The sequence below is a fragment of the Carcharodon carcharias genome, chromosome 2 (assembly GCF_017639515.1).
Source record: "Carcharodon carcharias isolate sCarCar2 chromosome 2, sCarCar2.pri, whole genome shotgun sequence".
Taxonomy (NCBI): Eukaryota; Metazoa; Chordata; class Chondrichthyes; order Lamniformes; family Lamnidae; genus Carcharodon; species Carcharodon carcharias.
In genome coordinates, this window is record NC_054468.1 from 162839479 (window position 1) to 162860769 (window position 21291).

Genomic DNA, 21291 nt, shown 5'->3' on the forward strand with positions numbered 1-21291 from the left:
AGATAATGGGGAATATTAAGAAGAACTTTTTTTATTCGCTGGATGGTAATGACTTGTAACTCACTGCCCATGGAGGTGGTGTGCGGAAATAATCAATGATTTCAAAAGGAAATTGGATGGGCACTTGAAGGAAATAAACTTGCAGGTGCTGGGGATCAGAGAGGAAGTAGAATTGACTGGATTGCTGTGCAGACAGTTGGCATAGACTCAAGGGGCTGAATGGCCTCCTGTGTCATAATGAGGAGAGGCTGGGAATTATTGAACTTCAAAGGGACTTGGATGTCCTTGTTCTAGAGTAAATGAAAGCTAACATGTAGGTACAGCAAGCAACTAATACAGCAAATGGTATTTTGGCCTTTAGTATAGGAGTGAAGATTTCTTACAGCAATTGTACAGAAGTGAAACCACACCTGGAGTATTGTGTACAGTTTTGGTCTCCTTACCTAAGGAAAGCTATACTTGCCACAGAGGGAATACAACTAAGGTTCACCAAACTAATTCCTGCAATGGAGGGATTGTTGTTGGGTTCCTCTGACATGGTAAGAAACCCAATACTGTATATATTTAAAAACGTTATCCTTATTGATATTTCTTATTTCTAAACTGGACTTCTCTGCTGAACAAAGACAATTAAGATGCTTGACCTTCTGTCTGGGAGTTATCCCCAGAAATCTCCAGAACAAAAGAATTCTCTCCTCAGTTACAAGAATGTCACGTCACACCTTGTTATGCCTAAGGAGCTATTAACAGACAACCCGGGACTGTTCAGACCAATTTCAAAGGGATTTACAGGAAGTCCATTTGCATTTGATAAGCCAGCCTTGCTAGAGGAGTCAGCAGGTCTGCCAAGACAATGGCTTCCCAAACACCAGACCCTAAACAGAAATGGCACATTTTTCAACCCATAATGGCTGAGACATTATCAGTCCTGAAAACAAAGCCAAATTACAGGTATTGGATAAACATCCCTTGTCACAGTCATTGTGGCGAAGGACGATCATATGACCCAAGACTCTGGCCTTATGGACATTTTAATATCACATTTCTGGGCTGCATAGGTGGTTTACAGTTTTATTATCTACCTGGCAAACCACAAAGAAGCCAGTTTTGTTCAGGCAGGTGAACTGGCACATCTAACCTGACCCTGCTGGAAGATTTTGTACCATCACCTACAGAACTGACTCAATGTCTGCATGCCCACTTCATCTTGCAACATCAACATCACCTGAGAAGCAAATCTTACAATGCCAGTCTCCAGCCAGTCAAAGTCGAATGCCTACTGTTCAATCCATGCATTTGTAATGAGAGGTTATAGTGAGATTGGATTTACAAGTAAATAGGTTGGATTTAAAAATTGTATTGTGAGATCAGTGGAGACTTGGCTTTTCAGTTGTTGAATTTCAAAGAGAGGATTAGAAGTGACAAGGAGCTTTTACAACTTACAAAGGTTTCATAGGTAAACAGGGGAAGGTATACAATTAGTCATTTTGTAGTACAGAACTTGTGTATTGCTGAAAAAAGACATTTTGTTGAAGTTTTTTGTCTGGTACTCATCAGGACAATCGCAAAAATACCAGTGTCAAAGGGGAAGGTATATTGAATTTTATTGATCCGAATGTAGAGGCAATAGGAGAATATAACATTTTTATATTTGGAGAAGTTAAGTTCAAAGAGATGTTGAGGGCAATGGAATTTGAGATGAAAGGGGAAAAAAGGTATTAAAGAGTGATGGAGTGGATGGCTATGTGAGGGAAATGTCCTGAGACCAGATCTGTGTGCTGAGGAGATGCGAAAGTTGTGAATTTAGAAGCAGCTATCCAGTTTCAAGCCAGGAAAGTCTTTGTTTTCAGAAAGCAGCCTGTTTATGAACCTTTCTTTTGGATTTCCACATGTGCGTAGAAGTGTTTGAGGAGTTGTGTAGTATACCTTTGTTAAAATGACAACAATTATTTGCCTTGGGTACTGGATTTTTAATGTTAAAATCTATAAGGGAGTTGTCACCAAGAAGTTCGTTTATTTGTATGTATTGTGGCAATTTTTTGGGGTTGTTCTGTAAGACTGATTTAACTGTGTAACTTTAATCTTACGTGCTTAAGTTATTTTTCTTTTTAATAAATCTTTTAATGTTTAAAATCCTAAAGGTGTTACTGGAATTCTATGCTTTTGTAGTCAGTAGCTTTTCCTCTTCATTTTCAAAATACAAAAAAAGGGTTTATAATCAGCAAGACAAGTTTCCATCTGGGATCTGGCTTTCTCAACAAATAACATCTGCTGTGGTCATAACACTATGTGAAAGAATTTCTCGTTGGATTCTGACTTTGGTACTCTGGAACTCATGTGAATCAATATTCCGTTTTTTCGGTGATTCTTGTACTGTAAACGTCCTCCTTTTACTGTGTGAATGTGGAGTGGGATGTTGCTAACACTCCTTTTCACAGGTTTTGAATGCGTACAATAAACTAACCTTCTGAGTTAATCCTAACTCGAGTTTGCTATGGGTTATTGGTAAAATTGGATTACATAAAAACTGAGGGGTTGGAAAATATGCCACCACTTATTCTGATTAAAAAAAAACTAATTCAAAACACCTTCTATTAATGGACAGGTGATAAGAGGAAAATCGGTGCTATTTGAACTGACTCCCTCCTGTCTGTAACAGGTCCAGAGCTCAGGTTCAGGAAGCCCTATTCGAATTTGGCCAGAATCTAAATCTTAAGACACGAGCCGAATCTGATATAAAAGAATCAATTGGAAGCCAAGAGAAAAAAATCAGTGGCTGGAAGTGTTTTTTTTAAAAACAGGAAATTAGCACAGCAAATTCCTTTTCCTTAATGTTAAGAAAATGGTAACTTACGATGCATAGACGTGGGTAAATGGTGAGACATTAGCATCCTTAAGCATAGAGCAACTGAAATCTATAGCTAGGGAGTTACAATTAAAATTACCCAGCAAGGTGAAAAGAAGTGAACTGATCCAATTGCTGGTAGAGCATTTAGTGCTCATGTATCTGATGCTCAACTCTGACTCTGAGTCCCTTCCCCTAGCTGTTATGATCCCAGCTAATGTTACCACTTGATAAGCCTGACGCCAGGGCGAAACCCAGCTTGTTAAAGCAGCTACTGAACAATGTCACCGGAGTCAGCTAATGAACCTTTAACAAAAGAATAAAACATTTATTTAACAAGAAAAGATGAACTATATTACAATACTTCTTCACCCACAACTATACATTTACAGATATATATAGATTTGTAAGGACAACACAAGTTACAAAAAACTATCTTATGCTCCAATGTTCACAGTAAGTACTCAGGCTATGTAAATTGTTATGGCACAGCCAATGGTAAATGCTGAGCTGCTCAAATCCCAGAGGGAGACTTGAAACAACTGCCACAACTGTTTTGCAATTTGTATAAATCTTGAGATGAAAACAGTAGTAATAAGACCAAGTCTTATAGATTTCTTACAAAACTAAATTAAACCTTTAATGGAAGAAATGATTTCGAGTACATACATAAATCTACAAATTACTGGTATGATAACTTCTAAATCCCCTAGTTAATCTAAAGCCCCAATTACATTTTCGTTAAGGCAACAGTAAGACACACAGATTTTAAAAGACCAGGAAAAGAAACATAATACCCTGGACAATTCAATTCAAAGTGAGTTTTCTTAACTTTGGTTCTTTGCAGACAGTAGCTTGAGGCTTAGATGCTGGAGGCTTTTCACACTTGTTAGATCTTAGAATTCTTGCCCTTACACAAAACCTTCACTCCTTTATACATATTTCCCCTTTGAATGCAAATTCCCATTGTTTCACTATGTCTTTGGACTTTACCTCTCTGATAATAAAAATCTCTCATAGTACCAATTTTACCAGTAATCTTTGAGCAAACTAAATATACTATTTCTGAACTTCTGGCTAGGTGAAACATTTCACACCCTCTTTTGAATTCAGGCTAGTCTGGTTTATTTAAAAATGCAAATGCCCCCTTTACACCTGTGTCTACCTACTTAACATTTCAAACCTAGCTTATCTTCTAACACATTAAAGCCTTCAGACCAGCTGCCTTCAATTCAATTAAGTCACACACACAGACATAGACCCATAGACCCAGAACCCACTCTACAATAAATTCAAATAATATTATGACAATTATTATATCTTCCTGATAAAACTATTTAGCGACGATTGTCAGGCATACCACATTCTGAAACCAAGTGACAGATGCCACCTCAACCAGACACCATGGATCTCTCATAAACTCCCCCCAGATGCTGGTTACACTCTTGAGTCAACAGGTGTCACTGAACTCCGTCTTTCACACGAGGGTTCCCAATCTCCACTCTCCAAGAACTCGCTTTGGAATCTTCTCCCAAACTGACGCTTTCTCTCAGACACCTTCCATCCACAGTTTCGACTCTCCTTCCAATATTCTTCTCCCCAGGTCACCACATGCATTCAAGCTTTTTTCCACACACTCTCTATCACAGACTCAGCTATCAACAGTACATGCCCATAGTAAAGAGTTACAGACCATCAAATGTCGCTTTGGACCTTCTGACTTCTCACAAGCCATTCACGCTTCAAACCTACTTCCTGCAGTGTCTGTCTCTTTAAGCATGAAGTTTGGAGTCTTTATCTGCTCCTCTTAACTTCACTTAACAGGAACTTTTCCAGGTTCCTGCCTTTCCTTTGACTAAAATGTCTGCTTAGGACTTTCTCCTGTTCCACTTCCCTGGATTTGGGGACTTCTTTCTTTAGTTTGCGACTTACTATCTGTCCCTTTGCTCCACTCTCTCTCTCTGGCAGCTTGTGTGTGTGTCTGTGTGTGTGGGGTGGGGTGGGGGGGGGTGGTGCGGGGGCTGCTGCCTCTCTGGCAACAGCACAGTTTTTTCTACTCTTGTGTTGGCTTAACTTTTCTTAGAGTTGTGAAACTTATTAGAAATGCATGCACCTTTTAAAGTGAAAAACTTGACCTTTTCTTAACACACAAGTACAGAAATACAAATCAAACTTAAACATTAAAGATATACCTTATCATTAACACCCAAAATTACAAAAATAACTTAATTAAATTATCTCTATTTCCTAACAAAGCTCAGGATGCAGCTAGAATGTCACCAAAGAGAAAGGGAGAGAGAGAAAGAGAGAGGGATGAATTCCAGCTCCGACAATTGGAAATGGAGCTAGCAGCTCAAAGGCTGGGAGAGACCAGAGAGCTGAAAGCTGCGAGGGAAAACCTGACTGTAACCAATAGCACTCCCCATCTTCCCATCCCAGAACCACTCTCTGAGGCTCTCAAGGACACTGGATTCATTCCCAAATTTGAAGAGAGTGATGTGTAGTCATTTTTTCATCACTTTTGAAAAAGTGGCAGGAGAGCTAAAATGGCCATCAGATATCTACATTTTTAATTCAGAGAGAGCCTAAGTGGTCTACTTCATGTTGACTCCTGATGTGTTCATTAATTATGAACAGACCAAGGCTGTCATCCTAAGTGCCTACAAGTTAGTCCCAGAGGCATATCGCCAGCAATTCCAGAGCAGGAACCCACCCAGACCTACATCAAGTTCGAACGGCTGACCATTGGGCCCATTCTTTAAAAATGCCGCACACATATGAAGGATTGCGTGATTTCATATTGTTGGACAAATTCAAAAATTGCTTACCCTCCAAACGACCAACACACTTAAAGAAGCAGAGAATCGTCACAACCAGGGGTGCAGCCATCACAGCAGACAGCTACAATCTCACCCATAGGCTTGGACATTCAGGCAGACCCTTTCTAAATCATGCTCTGTGTGTCCGAGCTGGACAAACTCCCAGAGAGCTTTTGGAGTTTTGTCCTTTCAGGAACAGTGCCCCCATACCTGTTCCAGGATGTGAGCAAGTCCGTGGTACTGCTCCAGGACACGGGTCATTCAGTCCTTAATGTTGAAGGAAACATAAGTCTACTGCGAGTCCTCCCTGAAGGCCAAGGCACTGATCAGTGAAGTGGGAGGAGGATCGGTGTTTTCCCCATACGGTCCATCTAGAGTGTGACCTAATTTCGTAACGATAGGAATTGTCCCCGAACAACCAGTAACAGGAATTGATTTCCTCCTCGGAAACGATTTGGCTGGCAATGAAGTGTTTGCTACCGAAGGAAAAGAGGCCAACAATGGCCAGCAGAAATCTGCAGAAGTGAAGAGAGCTGTGAAAGTTCTGAGGCCCTAAAGGGTGAAGTAGAACCCATATCAATTGAGCAAGAGCTGCTTGAATTCAGCAAAGCCAATATTTGGCCAGTAGAGTTAAAAGAGGTCCAGGAAGGGCCACTAGGGTTTAAAACAGACCCACAGAATATCCCACAATTAAACACAGACCAGAGAAGTCCTGGATCAGGAAAAGAAATAGTGAGGGAGATGCCCCACACTGTTGAAAAGCTTGAGGAAAGGCAAATTATGGAAATGGGAACGTTAAAGCTTAAGGAATTGCCTGAAGTACGGTTGGTAGAAAACTTCCTTCCAAATTTAAAAGGGACAAAGGGAATTCCCAAACATACTAGTAGTGAATGTGATGCCTCACCCAATAGAGGAGGCACAAGAGAGTATAGCAGGAGCTGAACCTCACCTTGAGGGCCCAAGTGTCCCAGGGGACAAGGAACATATTAGAAGAGTGCCCACTCCTAAGCCAAAGGCACGGGCTAAGGAGCCATTGATTGGTCTAGCCAATAGCTTTATTGCAAATTTAGATGGGGACCAGGAAGGTTCCTAAATACACCCAGAAAGAGTGAAGGTGATCCCTCACTTAGTTGGAACGCAACAGAGAAGTACAGCGGGAGCTGACCATCCACCAGAGGGCAGTAATGTTCCAGGAAGTGTAGAACAGCTTAGAAAAAAATCCATTCCCAAATCATAAGAGAAAGCGAGGAACAGTAACAATGGATTACAAGGGAGACATAGGTAAAGCCTACAGCGAATGCCATACTATTCAACTGACCAACAGAAAAGTTCCAACAAGATTGGACCCCCAATCACCCACTTTAATGCAGAATCATGAGGCAACCTTACAGGGCTGCCCACTGTATTTATAATGACCTATAAAAACACACCAGGTTGCATTACTGCAGCTCTACCTGGTATGGGTGTGGGAGAGACCCGTTCCATAAGACAATCTCCATATCATCCAGGCCCAGAAAGGCTGGGCCAGATTCAGGAGAGGACTACCCACCTGTTGCAGTGCCAACCCATAGCACCTAGCAACAGTAAAAAAGCCTGAAAAGAGGACAAAATCCCATTAAAAAAACCCAATTTCCTGGCAATCAGCTTGACCACAGTGCCTGGGTTTCAACAATTGAATCCACAAGTTACCAAGGTGGATGGGGAAGAGTTAAGCTGGACAAGGGCAAAAGCCCTTGCAATCACTGCATGAGAAACCCAGAATTCCTCTACAATTAGCCCAGAACAGCTTGACAATTACTAACCACCTGGATGCTAACCACCATGTAAAACCCTCAGATGCTTTAGAAGATAAATAATCAGAATAATTTGAAAACAATGGCTTTGCTTATGCCTGAACCCCCACAGAGAAAAATTCAGGACTCTAAACCTGGAATAGGCTTGCCCAATAAAGACAGACTTAGAACGCCCTGGGTCAACCTAAACACTTCTCCAATCACAGGAAAGGACAATGTCCTTGCTGACACCCTATTCCAGGTTTAACTCCAGAAATGCACCAGGGAACTGACATGGCCCCTGCTAGTTGTGTGCTTGACTTCCCACTGTGAATGAGAGAATGACAGCATGGCTCTTTACTTCCTGGTTTTTTGTCCTTCAAGGGGGAAGACATGGAAAAGAAACCCAACATTGTACAAATGTAAAACTTATTCCATATTGCTATTCCTTATTTTTAAACCAGACTTTTCTGCTGAACACAGACAATTAAGGTGGTTGATTCACTGTCTGGGAGTTATCCCCAGCAGTCTCCAGAACAAAAGAATTTTCCGCTCAATTTCAAGAATGTCACACCTTGTTATGCCTAAGGAGCTATGAACAGACAACCTGGGACCAATTTCAAAGAGAGCTACAGGAATATCATTTGCATTTGAGAAGCCAATCTTGCTAGCAGAGTCAGTGGGTCTGCTGAGACAATGGCCAGAAATTTCTATCCCTGTTGCTGTCGGTTGTCATGGCGGGTGTGTGTGGACAATATGACGGAAATGCCAGAAATCGGTTTTACGTCTTCATGAAACCAGTTTGCAATTGTCTGCTCCGCTTGTCAATGGCAGGCCGCTTTTCCTGCCGCCTCACATCGGGAATGTCATTTTAACACATCTGCATCTAATTATCAGCCCTGTTCGCCGGAATCATCCCCCAATGTCAAATTTACTGCCCATGTTGGTGGGAAAACATGCCAGCCCAGAACAGGTCTTGACAAGTGTGACATGCAGAAGTCGGGACTTACCGTTAGGACCTTCTACATTGTGGACGTCTGAGGTGTAGAAGATGCTAGAGCCCTACAGCTACTGGACCCTGGAGGAATACATGCATCGTATGCTAGGTAGATTCTGATGGACACGACTCTGCCACAAAGCAGTTCATGGAAGGTGGAAGGTCACCATTGATGTCTGGAGTGCGCTTTGGGACATCAGTGTTTTCGCCATGGTCTGCTACGGATGATTGTTGAGGGGGTGGAGAGGATGATGTAGGTTTGGGAGAGGAAGGTGAGTCGGGGCGGTGAGGTTGGGAGGGGGGAACGAAGATGTCGGGGGTTGAGGTTGGGAGGGAGGGAATGAAGGTGTCAGAGCGAATGAGGTTGGGAGGGGGGAGCAAAGGTGTCTGGGGGTGACATTATGGGGAGCCATTTAAATCTCCATTCAGTTCGGCAGGACAGTACTATCCTGCTGGACGGGAGGGGCCATAAAATCTTGGCCATTTTGTTTTTTGTTTTTATATTGCAAAGAGGACATAGAAAGCCTAAAAAAGATTTACAAGGACGACACTGCATGTTATAACTGTCAGGAAAGAGTGAACATGCTAGGACTGAGAATGGACCTGATAGAGGTCTTTAAAATTTGAAATAATTTGATAAGGTAGAAGTGGACAGGATATTTCCACTTGTTGGGAATCTAAAAGGGGCCATCAATATAGGATAGTCACAAATAAATCCAATAAGGAATTCTAGAGAAACTTCTTTGCTCAGAAAGTGGTGAGATTATCAAGCCTGCTTCCATAGATGCATGTAAGTTGCATTTAAGGGGAAGCTAGATAAATACGTGAGGGAGATATGAATAGAAAAATATATTGATCAAATGAGATGAATTGAGTTGGGAGGCTACCTGCAGACAGCTCCACTGTCCCCTAGTGCCTGTGGGACCTGGAGGCAGACTGGAAAGTCCCAGTCAGTCTCCGGCAATTGACCTTAAGTGGCCATTTATAGAGGCAATTGGTTATGCTGCCCCCTGACCCCACCCCTTCCACCTCCAGGAAAATGGCCTGGTGTGGGATCGAACTGGGGAACCAGCAAACCAGCTGACAGTGCTATTTTTAGCACCTGCTCCCGGTAGTGCTTAAAAATTCTGCCCTAGGATTCATCACATCTCCATTACAGACTTGAATATTACAAATCCTTTACATTAAATTTCTCAGCTAAAGATTACTCAGAACAAGTTGCTTTTTAATCCATTTTTTTTTGTGGAAAAATGTCTGGATTCTCCATGATGCCTGCCCACAATACCATGGAGGAAGTCTGCAGCTCACTGTGCAGAGCATTGCTAGCACAGAGTTGATTTGGTAACAAAGGGTATCATATCATCAAAAATATTAGAAATAGAAATGTTGTTTCATTTCAATATCAATGGATAATTCCACCCTTGCGTTGCTACTGAAATGCAACATTGTGTAACCATCAAAGATTCAAGAGAATGGTTCCAGGGATGAGGAACTTCAAATATGTAGATAAATTGGAGAAGTTGACACTGTTTTCTTTGGAAAGAGAAGGTTGGGAGGAAGTATTTGATAGAAGTATTCAAAATTATGAAGGGTCTGGACAGAGTAGATAAGGAGAACTGTTCCCATTGGTGGAGAACCAGAGCGTACAGATTTAAGGTGATTGGCAAAAGAAACAATGACGACATAGGAAAAAGTTTTTCACACAGTAAAAGGGTTAGGATCTGGAATGCATTGTCCGAATATGTGGTGGGGGCAGGTTCAGTCAAGGCATTCATGAGGGCATTGGACTACCACCTGACAAGAAAGAACATACAGGGCTACAGAGAGAAGGTGGGGGATGTGGCTCTAGGTGAGTTGTTCCTACAGAGAGCCGTCACAGACACAATGGGCTGAATGACCATTCTATAAATATATAATGGGTATTTTCCTTTTATTTTAATTCTGATTTCTGACTTTATTAACCCTTTACAATACATGGTTGAAGACCTGTTAGATATTTTTGTAGCTTATAACACTGTTGGTATTTTATTTGATTGAAATTTGTTTTAACATGGAATAATCCTTAGCAATTTTATGCCATACATTCTTCTATTTTTAAATAAGCAACATGAAAATTTGTAACTCACAGCAGATTTTAATTTTATTTCTCCGCCTTTATAATTTTTCTTTTAAAAATTGCGCCAAGGAGTAGAAACTCAAGGCGCATTATTCACTTTTGTATCTATGTCATTATAAATAATGTGTTGTAACTGTGTGTCCTAATTATTTACACCCTTTTTCACTGCAATAACTTCTCTTTCTATTACTATTTTTGCAGCTACCACTGCTGACGAATTTTCATTATATTTTGTGGGAGACTGCAGCAACGTGAGTACAGCATGACAGGTGACCAAAATTGGTGGATTAACCAAGAAATTGTAATATTTCAGACAACAAGGGCTGTATTCTCCTCCTATTGGCAGTATTGGGAAGTGGATACAGGACTAAGCTGCCCAACCTTTCCTCGTAAGATAACCCCTCTTTCCAGGAATCAGTCAAGTGAACCTTCTCTGCACTTTTTTTTTATTGAGGAGACCAAAACTATACACAATGCACAATACAACTGTAGCAAACACCCCACTTTTTTTCCATTCCCCTTGCAATAAATGACAATATCCCATTTGCCTTCTAATCACTTGCTGTACCTGCATACTAACTTTTTGTGATTCATCTGAAATGTGACTCTGAAACAAAAGCAGGAAATGCTGGAAATATTCAGCAGGTAAGGTAAGATTTGTGGAGAGAAAATTAATGGGCTGAGTTTGAGGTGTGGGTAGCAACTCCCACCACCAGCGCTGGAAGCTTGTGGTGAGACCGGGCAGCTGGGTGCCGGGGGAGGTATGGAGTTTCACAAGGGATTTTTCTTGAGCCGGCAGGTGGGGAAGGTATCGTGGGTAGACAGAGAGGAAGTTCTGAAAAGTTAATCACTGGCACCATCTCTAAAAGCCAGACAGTAGTACAGTATAATGCTCTAGCCCTGATGGAATTGGTGAGAAAATATTTTTAAGGCAGAGGTAGACAGATTCTTGTTAGGCAAGGGAATCAAAAGTTACCAGGCTTAGGTGGGAATGTAGAAACTGAAGCACAAGAAGATCAGCCAGGATCTTATTGAATGGCGGAGCAGGCTCAAGGGCTGAATGGTCTACTCCTGTTCCTATTTCTTAAAATCCTTGCAGCAGTGCAAGTGGGGGAAATGGCCGAAACTCAATGAAAGGTAGTCCCAAGACTCAGTGATTCCCCCCTGGAGGTACTCCTCCGGGCTGCAAAGGGGTGAAGGGATGTCCCGTTACCCCAGAATGGCAGGAGGAGACTGGCACGGCTGATCAAGCAGCCATGGATGGAGGTTGCAGAGGTGGTCAGCAGCCATGGCCTGTTCCTTGCACCTGGCTGCAGTTCAAAAAAAGGGTCAATGACCTCATGTGTTCTGGTAAGTTGAGTGCAGCACATAGCGTTAAGGTTGCAGCCTTAAGTGTGAGGAAGGATAAATAATTTATTAATAATAACAGTAATTTGCTGAGAAGACAATGGTATAGTGGTAATGTCACTGAACTAGTAATCCAGAGGCCCAGGCAAATGCTCTGGGGACACAGGTTCAAATTCCACCATGGCAGCTGGTGGAATTAAATTCAATTAATGAACCTGGAATATAAAGCTAGTCTCAATAATGGTCACCGTGACAATGATAATTGATTGTTGTAAAGCCCATCTGGTTCAGTAATGGCCTTTAGAGAAGAAAATCTGTTGTACTTACCTGGTCTGGCCTTAGTACGACCCCAGCCTTCAGCCAATGCGATTCACTCATCGTGATATCAAGAGACAGCTGAAGGCACTGGATAGTGCAAAGGCTATGCGCCCTGACAATATTCCAGCAATAATACTGAAGACTTGTGCTTCAGAACTTGCCTCGCCCCCTAGCTGTTCCAGTACAGCTAAAACACTGGCATCTACCTGGCAAAGTGGAAAATTGCCCAGGTATGTCCTGTACACAAAAGCAAGACAAATCCAACCCAGCCAATTACACCCCATCAGTCTACTCCTAATCATCAGTAAAGTGATGGAAGAGGTCCTCAACAGTGCTATCAAGCAGCACCTGCTTGCTGATGCTAAGTTTGGGTTTCACCAGGGTCACTGAACTCCTGACTTCATTACAGCCTTGGTTCAAACATAGACAAAAGAGCTGAACACCAGAGGTGAGGCTAGAGTGACTACCCTTGGCATCAAGGCAGCATTTGACTGAGTGTGGCATCAAGGAGCCCTAACAAAACAGGAGTCAATGGGAATCAAGGGGAAAACTCTCCGCTGGGTGGAGTCATACCTATCACAAAGGAAGATGGTTGTGGTTGTTGAAGGTCAATCATCGCTGTTTGAGGACATCAATGCAGGAGTTCCTTAGGGTTGTGTCCTAGGCCCAACCATCTTCAGCTGCTTAATCAATGACCTTCCTTCCATCATAAGGTCAAGAGTGGGGATATTCGCAGATGATCACACAATGTTCAGCACCATTTGTGACTCCTCAGATACTGAAGCAGTCCATGTTCAAATGCAGCAAGACCTGGACCAGGTTTGGGCTCACACAGTGACAAGTAGCATTCACGCCACACAAGTGCAGGGCAATGACCATCTCCAACAAGAAAGAATCTAACCATTGCCTCTTGACAGTCAATGGCATTACGATCACTGAATCCCCCACTATCAACACTCTGGGTGTTACCATTGACCAGAAACTGAACTGGACTTTTCATATAAGCACTGTGCTTACAAGAGCAGGTCAGAGGCTAGGAATCCTGTGGCGAGTAAGTCACCTCCTGATTCCTCAAAGCCTGTCCACCATCTACAAGGCACAAGTCAGGAGTGTGATGGAATACTCTCCACTTGCCTGGATGAGTGCAGCTCCAACAACACTCAAGAAGCTTGACACCATCCAGGACAAAGCAGCCTACTTGATTGGCACCGCTTCCACAAACATTCACTCCCTCCACCACCGATGCACAGTGGCAGCATTGTGTACCATCTACAAGATGCACTGCAGGAACTCACCAAGGCTTCTTAGACAGCAGCTTCCAAACCCACAACCACTACCACCTAGAAAGACAGGAGCAGCAGATGCATGGGAACACCGCCACCTGCATGTTTCTCCCCAAGCAACTCCCCATCCTGATTTGGAAATATTATTGCCATTCCTTCACTGTCGCTGGGTCAAAATCTTGGAACTCCCTCCCTAACAGCACTGGATGTACCTACACCACATGGACTGCAGCGGTTTGAGAAGGCAGCTCACCACCACCTTCTCAAGTGCCATTAGGGATGGGCAGTAAATGCTGGCCTAGCCAGCGATGCCCACATTCCATGAGTGAATAAAAAATAATCTCTCTTGCAGGTCAAAGACGAGCAGCTAACCATCAATCATGAGAGTCAGCCCCCACCTCTGAGGAGGAGCAAAGACCCCAGGGAGTAAACTGTCATATCATCTCATGTGCAGATACAATGCAGCCTGTCGGTATTTACACATGATTAGTAATGGGGTCACATTCTGGTGAACACAGCACAGACACAGCCGAGCAGCTGATGGAGGCAGTGACAGCCCAAATCACTCTCACTTGGCAGAGTGTGGGAGGGCCTGGAAATGCTCAACTTCAGGCTGATGACATGCCTCTTTCAAAGTCAACAAGGAGGCATTTATTGAGCTGCAGAGTGAGATGCATGAACATCTGATAGAGTTTCCGGAAGCCATCCCATCATGACTTTTATGTGCCCACATGCCTTCCTCGAAATTGGTGCCCCTCATGGAGAATCGTTTCCTGTAGATCACCCAATGAATGCCAGAGATGTGCACTCACCAGCATGGCTTTGCCTTCTCCATGAGCTCTGTGGAGCAATGGCTGGATGAGAGGGGGATGAGAAACATAGATCCATCGCCAGGTCCTTGGACTCCTCAGGCAAAAGGAATAGACAAGTGTGCCCTAAAAGAGTGGAGGGGTAGCTGCCTGCAGGATTGGTGGGCCCTTCATAGGGAGCTCCTACTGTGGGCAGTAACTCCTCAGCCCCTCTGACAGTGACACCAGCACCTCACAAAGCCACGGAAACAGGGGCTCCTGCACCTGTGGAGGAGGCTCGCAATATTCCAGGGTCCTCGAGGCCTCAGTTAACTAAAGGATAAACTCATGGTCATTGAAGGCGACAAAACAGAAAGGTGAGCAGCCTGACTGCTTAGGAGCATCTGCATGTGCATGAAAAAGTCACCATTCCTGCACTTGGATTTCATGAGATTATTTCCTGATGTCAGATGTCACCTTAATGTGTATTTGTCTGAAAGGAAAATCATGGTTGACAAACTTGTTAGAGTTTTTGAGGATGTTACTTGTAGCATTGATAAAAGAGAATTTAGATTTTTAGAGGACTTTTGATAAGTTCCCACCCAGGAGGTTAGTAAATAAAATTAGAGTGCATGGGATTCGGGGAAATACACCAGCATGGATTGAGAATTGGTTATCAGACAGAAGCAGAGAGTAGGAATAAACAGATCATTCTCAGGATGGCAGGCTGGTGCTAATGGGGTACCACAAGGATCAGTGCTAGGTCCACAGCTGTTCACAAGCTATATAAATGATTTGGATGTGGCAACCAATTACAATATTTTCAAATTTGCTGATGACACCGAATTGGGTAGGAATGTAATTGTTGAAGAGAATGCAAGAAGGCTTCCAAGAGCCTTGGAAAGGCTAAGTTAATAGGCTAGAACAATGGCAGATGGAATACAGACTGGAGTTTTCCAGCGCCCCACCCTGTGGTGGGTTCCCCCGCAGTGGGGCCAGCGAGCCATTGAAATCTTGATTCACACCTGCAGGACCGGGAGATCCCGCCAGCACGAGGGGCTGGAAAATTCTGGTCATAATGTGAGTAAGTCTGAAGTTATTCACTTTGGCAGAAAAAATTGAAAAGCAGGGTATTTCTTAAATGGTGAGAGGTTGGGAAGTGAGGGAGTCCAAAGGGACCTGGGAGTCCTTGTTCATGAGTCACTAAAAGCTAGCATACAGGTGCAGTAAGCAGTTGGGAAAGTATGGTACGCTGGCCTTCATTGCAACAGGATTTGAGTAGTCTACATACAGCAACTTCTGGATTTCTGCATTTAACGGCACATGTGCAAACACCAGAGTTACTGTCAGTTTCACAGGGCAATGACCGCAAATGCTGAGTTTCACAATCATTACAATTGCACAGCATAGGCTAATATATATATTGCACTTATACATAACATTGCAACATGACACTTGTATCTGCAGATGTTGAAATGCAAGTTCCTTTATAATTCCTCATTGAGGTTTTTCAGGTTTTTTTTGCTTGTAGAAATTGATTTTTCAAGAAAATCAGTAAAATGCTACTAAAAAGAAATTGTTCAGTAGTATAAAGAAAATGATTTACAATTATATTCTGGCAAAGCTCCCATGGATTTACAGGAATAGTTTTAAAGTATTTTCCTACATGAAAAATAAGACTCTTGTACATCAAAATTAGAAGTTGTTTCATTCTTCTGCTCCTTTACATTTTCATGATCTCATTAAACAAAAGAGCAGTTGAGCAGTTTGCACCCATGCCTTCATACTAAATGTCATACCAAACCCAGTCAAGAAGTGGTGAACCAAAGCAGTCAAGCATAGCTGTTTGGCCTCCACTTGGTGACTCCATCCAAATAAACAGCATGGCTGGAATGGTACCTGCATGATACTTGTCAATGGTATAACATAAATACGAACATGTGAATTAGAAGGCAGAAGGAGGCCTTTCGGCCCCTTGTGCTTGCTCCACCATTTGATAATATCAAGGCTGATCTGTATGTAGCCTCAACTCCATTTTCCTGTCTGCCCCAGATAATACTTGACTCCCTTGCATATCAAGAATCTATCTGACACATCCTTGAATATGTTCAATGAGGAAGCGACTTCCATCGACTAATGATCCTCTGAGAGCAAAAAAGTTCTCTTCATCTCTGTCTTAAATGGGCAACCCCTTATTTTTCCTCTAGTATTCATCTCGCCCATAAATGGAAACATTCTTTCAGCATCCACCCTGTCAAGTCCCCTCAGAATCTTATATGTTTCAATAAGATCACCCCTCGTTCTTCTAAATTCCTGTGGTATGAGCCCAACCTGTTCAACCTTTCCTGATAAGATAACCCCTTCATCCCAAGAACCAGTCAAGCGAACATTTTCTCATCTGCTTCTAATGCAACTTGACCTTTTCTTAATTAAGGAAACCTAAACTGTACACAGTATTCAATAGGTGGTCTTACTAAGGCTCTGTACAGCTGTAGCAAAACAGCTATTTCTATATGGTATTCACCTTGCAATAAACGACAACATTCGATTTGCCTTTCTAATTACTTGGTGTACCTGCATACTAACCTTTTGTGATTCATGTACCAGGACAACCAGATACCTCTGTACCACGCAACTTTAGAGTCACAACTATACTTTAAACATCGTCAAAAGGTAGTACCACAGTGGTTCTGGTGTCACCACAACCAAACATGATATTTAGGAAATGAAGTTTGAGTTAACTTTGAAAGTCCATTTCATTAAATGTAATGATTCACTTTCAATATATTTGACCCTCGTACGACTGACACTTCCTCTCTGACTAGACAGTTATGGAAAACTTCCTGTTCATGTACTGTAATGCAAAGGAATAGAGTAATGAAGCTTCTGAAATTCCCCAAATGAGCAAACATGTTTGGACCATATGGGTAAGTACATTGAAAGTGAGGGAATAAAGCTCCTCAGATGTCAACAATGTCGTACTACTAAAATAAACTTTTCACTTAAGCAAAGCATGTGAATTCTGGTGCCTTATCTGCCTTTATCTATTTTAGTTTTTTTTTTATTTTTGCTACCTGTTGTAATATTATCTGTCCTGTACCATTTACGTTTTTTAAAAAAGCTAAATTTTAAATGCTTTCCATTTTGAAGGTGAGAGCAACATTTTTTTTAAAGAAAGCGTATTTTGTTGAGCTGAAAACTGATGCTTTGTAGTCAATTAAACATCAGATTGGTAATGATTGCTGGCTAGGTCATACATTTTGTGGCAGAGTTTGTGCCCAAAATCCATTTGAAATTGGGCTGGTTAGGGTACAGTTCAAATTTCTGATAAAATTTATTTGCATAATCATAAATGCAAAGGGCTAGATTTTCATTTCTGGGTTGGGACCCCAAAGTTGGGAGCATTTCTGGGTCCTGACCCTGCATTGTGTTGATGCCTAAAGCCCAATGCCATTTTCAAAGAAAGACCAATTTGTGGGTATGTGGCACATTCACCATCCAATTGGAACAGTGGAGGTGGGGAGCAGGTAGGAAAGGAACGTGGCGGAGTCAATTTAAAGAAAAACCAGCAGCCAGTATTGAGGTTGCTGATTTATTTTGCAATGGAAGAAAGAGAAAATCCACAGCCTAGCAGCATGACAGACACCTGCGCACCTACAATTCACCGATGTCTCCTTTCAAGACCCTTTTAGGATGGAATCAGTGTGGAGTGTTCTATCGCTGGAGAAGGGCAGGAGAATGCCAGCCAGCCAGACCAAGTAAGTATGGCTGCAGGTGACTCAGGATGTGAGTAGCCGCACCGTTATAGGGAGGATGTGGGCTCAGTGCAGGTAGCACTTCAATTACCTGAAGTCTGGCAAGTTGAGTCCAATGCTACAGCCAGATGACAGGCCTCTAGTCACAAGCATACCCATTAGCTGAGCAGCCTGAAGGCATATTACAGAGCCATGGGCAAAGCTCCACAACAATAGTGGAGAGGAGGCAACAGTGGAGACAATAAAAGTTACATGTCGGAAGTGCTGGAAATAGGTGAAGGAGGGCAATATGGTCCTAACTCTCTCATCCTTGACTTGCAGGAGGAAAGAGAACACAATAACAGAGAAAGGTCTCATTCAGGTGGTGGAGAGTCCCATCTAGCGATTTTGATGCCCCTGTAGGAGATCGCCGTCGACAAGGCCTGGGTGAAAGCACATCAGGTATTGGCAATGGTGAGCTGGAAGTCTGTCCAAGACAGGGTGAAATAATCTGAACATCTTCACATGATGTGGATGGAGCTCCCTACTCCCCAGTTCCTCACATGCCAAAGGATAAGCTCTAATGCATAACCGAGGGAAATTTTATGGAGGCAATAGGGGTCTCAGACACCGGTTGGAGAGCTGGTGAGAGACCCACGTTGCTTTCTTTGGGGAGGCCTTCCGAATTACAAGCCAATCAGGCAATTAACAGGCCATCCTTCCACAGGATCAGGAGTTTGGGAGCAGGAAGTCCCACCCACTGAGAGTTGTTGCCCAATCAGAGGCAGAAACTCTTTTGCCACAGTGGGGAATACAACCACTGGATGCCCACGATCGCAACCCATGCCAGAGGCAGAGGCAATTGTGGGCAGTCCCTATTGGCGTATGAAGGATAGACACAGCCATGCTTAGCTGGTCACAGATGCACACCTTCAGGAGAAACATGCTAGTGGGTATTTCTGGACCAGCAGCTAGAGATGTGTGCCCACATGTTGGAGCTCCCTAAGATAGTGTTGAGTCTTGGACAGAATGGAGGATCCATTCAACACCTGTGCATTACCATCTCAAAGGCTTTTGAGTACATGGGCTCTCTTCCAGTAAATGAGTGATCAACCTCGCAGAGAGCCATATGTGCAGCGCTCTTAAGTGGATGCAGGAACAGAATGTAAGGCACATTCTGTAACATTGACTGATCAGTGGCTTCAGTGGCAAAAAGATGTTGTGGATGCCAGTTACATCCCAGTTAACGGCTCCCTCTGATGATCAAGTGCTCCATAAAAGAGCTGAGGGAGTCAGAGATGATAGTATGGGAGCCACTTCTCATGGAGCATTCTGGTCATCATCCAGTCACCTGTCACCTTAGTCCCTCTGATTGAGGAACCAGTTGTGCAACAAGGCCCTGTGACAGAGGCTGCCCCTGTATTGATGCCAGTACAGCAGACTATGAAGGCTCCCCACTTGCATCTGCAAGAGGAAAATGACGGTCACAGGCACCTCAGCTGCAAACACAGCGATTAGGCTGACTCAATCTCATCCCTAGCCAAAGGGGGAGCACTGTGTCGGAGAAGCCAAAAATGCAGGGCCCCATGTTAGCAATTTCACTTTTCATATGGGTAACATGTTATGTTTGTGTCAAGTAACAAGGACTCAATACATTGGAAATGTTGTTATTTGAACCCAGACTTGTGTGTTTCCAATCTTTGGTGACATCGTGGGAAAAGAAGGAAGAAATGGGAGTGCGACGCAATGGTGGGTATATGTGGCCGATGGAGACTTGTGTTTCATTAAATGTGAAAAACAATTGAAGTATTTTGTGTGTGTATGTGATGGATGAGCTCTCTCAATCAGTTGAAGGTGAATAACAGAGCGATGCACATTCTAGGATGAGGTGCTCTCAGGAGAAATGTGCCTGAATTTAGAGCTGCCTGAGGTTCCCTGATCAATACCTTGACTGCTGATCTGGACCTGACTTATACTGCATGAGCACCATTCTCCACTGTTTCTTCCTCCTCTGAAGAAGAAATGGGCTGTTCCACCATTTCTCCTTCTTCAAAGTCCACACCTCTACAGAGGGTCGTGTGATGGAAAGCACAGTAGACCATCACAATGCAAGGGACCCTTGAGAGAGAGCACTGAAGGGCACCACCTGACCAATCAAGACTGGAACCACATCTTCATAAGTCTGATGGCCTGCTCGATGGTGGTCCCTATGATGAGATGGCATAGGTTGTAGTACCTCTGTGCCTCTGTTGCAGGGCTGCGCATATTTTCAGTAACCATCTCTTCAGGTGACATCTCTTGTACTGTAATAGCCATCCAGGGAGTCTCTTAGGCACTATGAAGAGCAGCAGCACCTGTGTTTGCCTGAAGATGAAGAAGCTATGGCAGCTGTCAGGATACTGTGCACTGCCTGCATGAAACAATTGTTGTGGTCGCAAATCAGCTGGATATTTAGGAAGTGAAATCCTTTCCCATTGAGGAATGTCCCTGGCTGCTCAGTTGGTGTCCTGATGGCCACATGGATGCAGTCGATGACCCTTGCATCTGGAGAAATCCATCAATGGAGGCCAATCCCAAAATCCTCTCTGCCTATATTTCTGTATTTGTTTGGAACTCTATAATAGACAGCCCTCTTATGCAGCACATTTGTAAAGTGCCTTATGCAATGATGGGCAGCCACTTGACAAATATCAACTTGGTCAGCAGCCAACCTTTAATACAATCCAAATTCCAAGAAGTTCAGATCCTCTGTGATTTTTATGACTACTGGCTCACGAGAACTACTGGGCCTAAGATGATCCTCAATAAGGACACACAGGTTAGAAATCATTGCTTGGATAAGCGCCTCCTGCAGCATTGATGTTTTGACATCACTAGGAAACTTATTCTTCATTAGTGTACCCTCTGGTGAAGGTATTGCCTTTGTTGCTTCCCAGCACTTTGTTCTTCACCTCAGCATCTCTCATGGCCAAGGGTCCACATCTGCTGCTGCTGAGACTGCTCTCATTGCTGCTCATCTCTAATTCAAAGTAGCTAATTCCCATTTTCAGTAATGGGCTTGCTTGCATCCAGCTGCACTGTCATGGCTCCCTGGACTCTTGTGATGCCTGTAGTCCCTTCCCCTCCAAAGGCCCCAGTGCTCATTGATAAAACTCTCAGGCAGAACTGATCATGCAATGGCCACTGTGTGCTAATGCATGGTGATTTCTGAGCCGTCCTACTCTTATACATTGTTCTGGGTAACACCCACATTCAGGACTGGCTCCCTGCTG

General features: G+C 43.2%; 1 protein-coding gene across 1 annotated transcript in view; it reads left to right on the forward strand.

The window, feature by feature from the left end:
• pde10a (phosphodiesterase 10A) overlaps nt 1-21291 on the forward strand; it is a 414859-nt gene that overhangs the window by 56113 nt on the left and 337455 nt on the right. The window contains exon 5 of the mRNA XM_041207024.1: nt 10751-10800. Within this exon, the coding sequence (XP_041062958.1) occupies nt 10751-10800 (50 nt within the window). The remainder of the gene's footprint in view (nt 1-10750; nt 10801-21291) is intronic.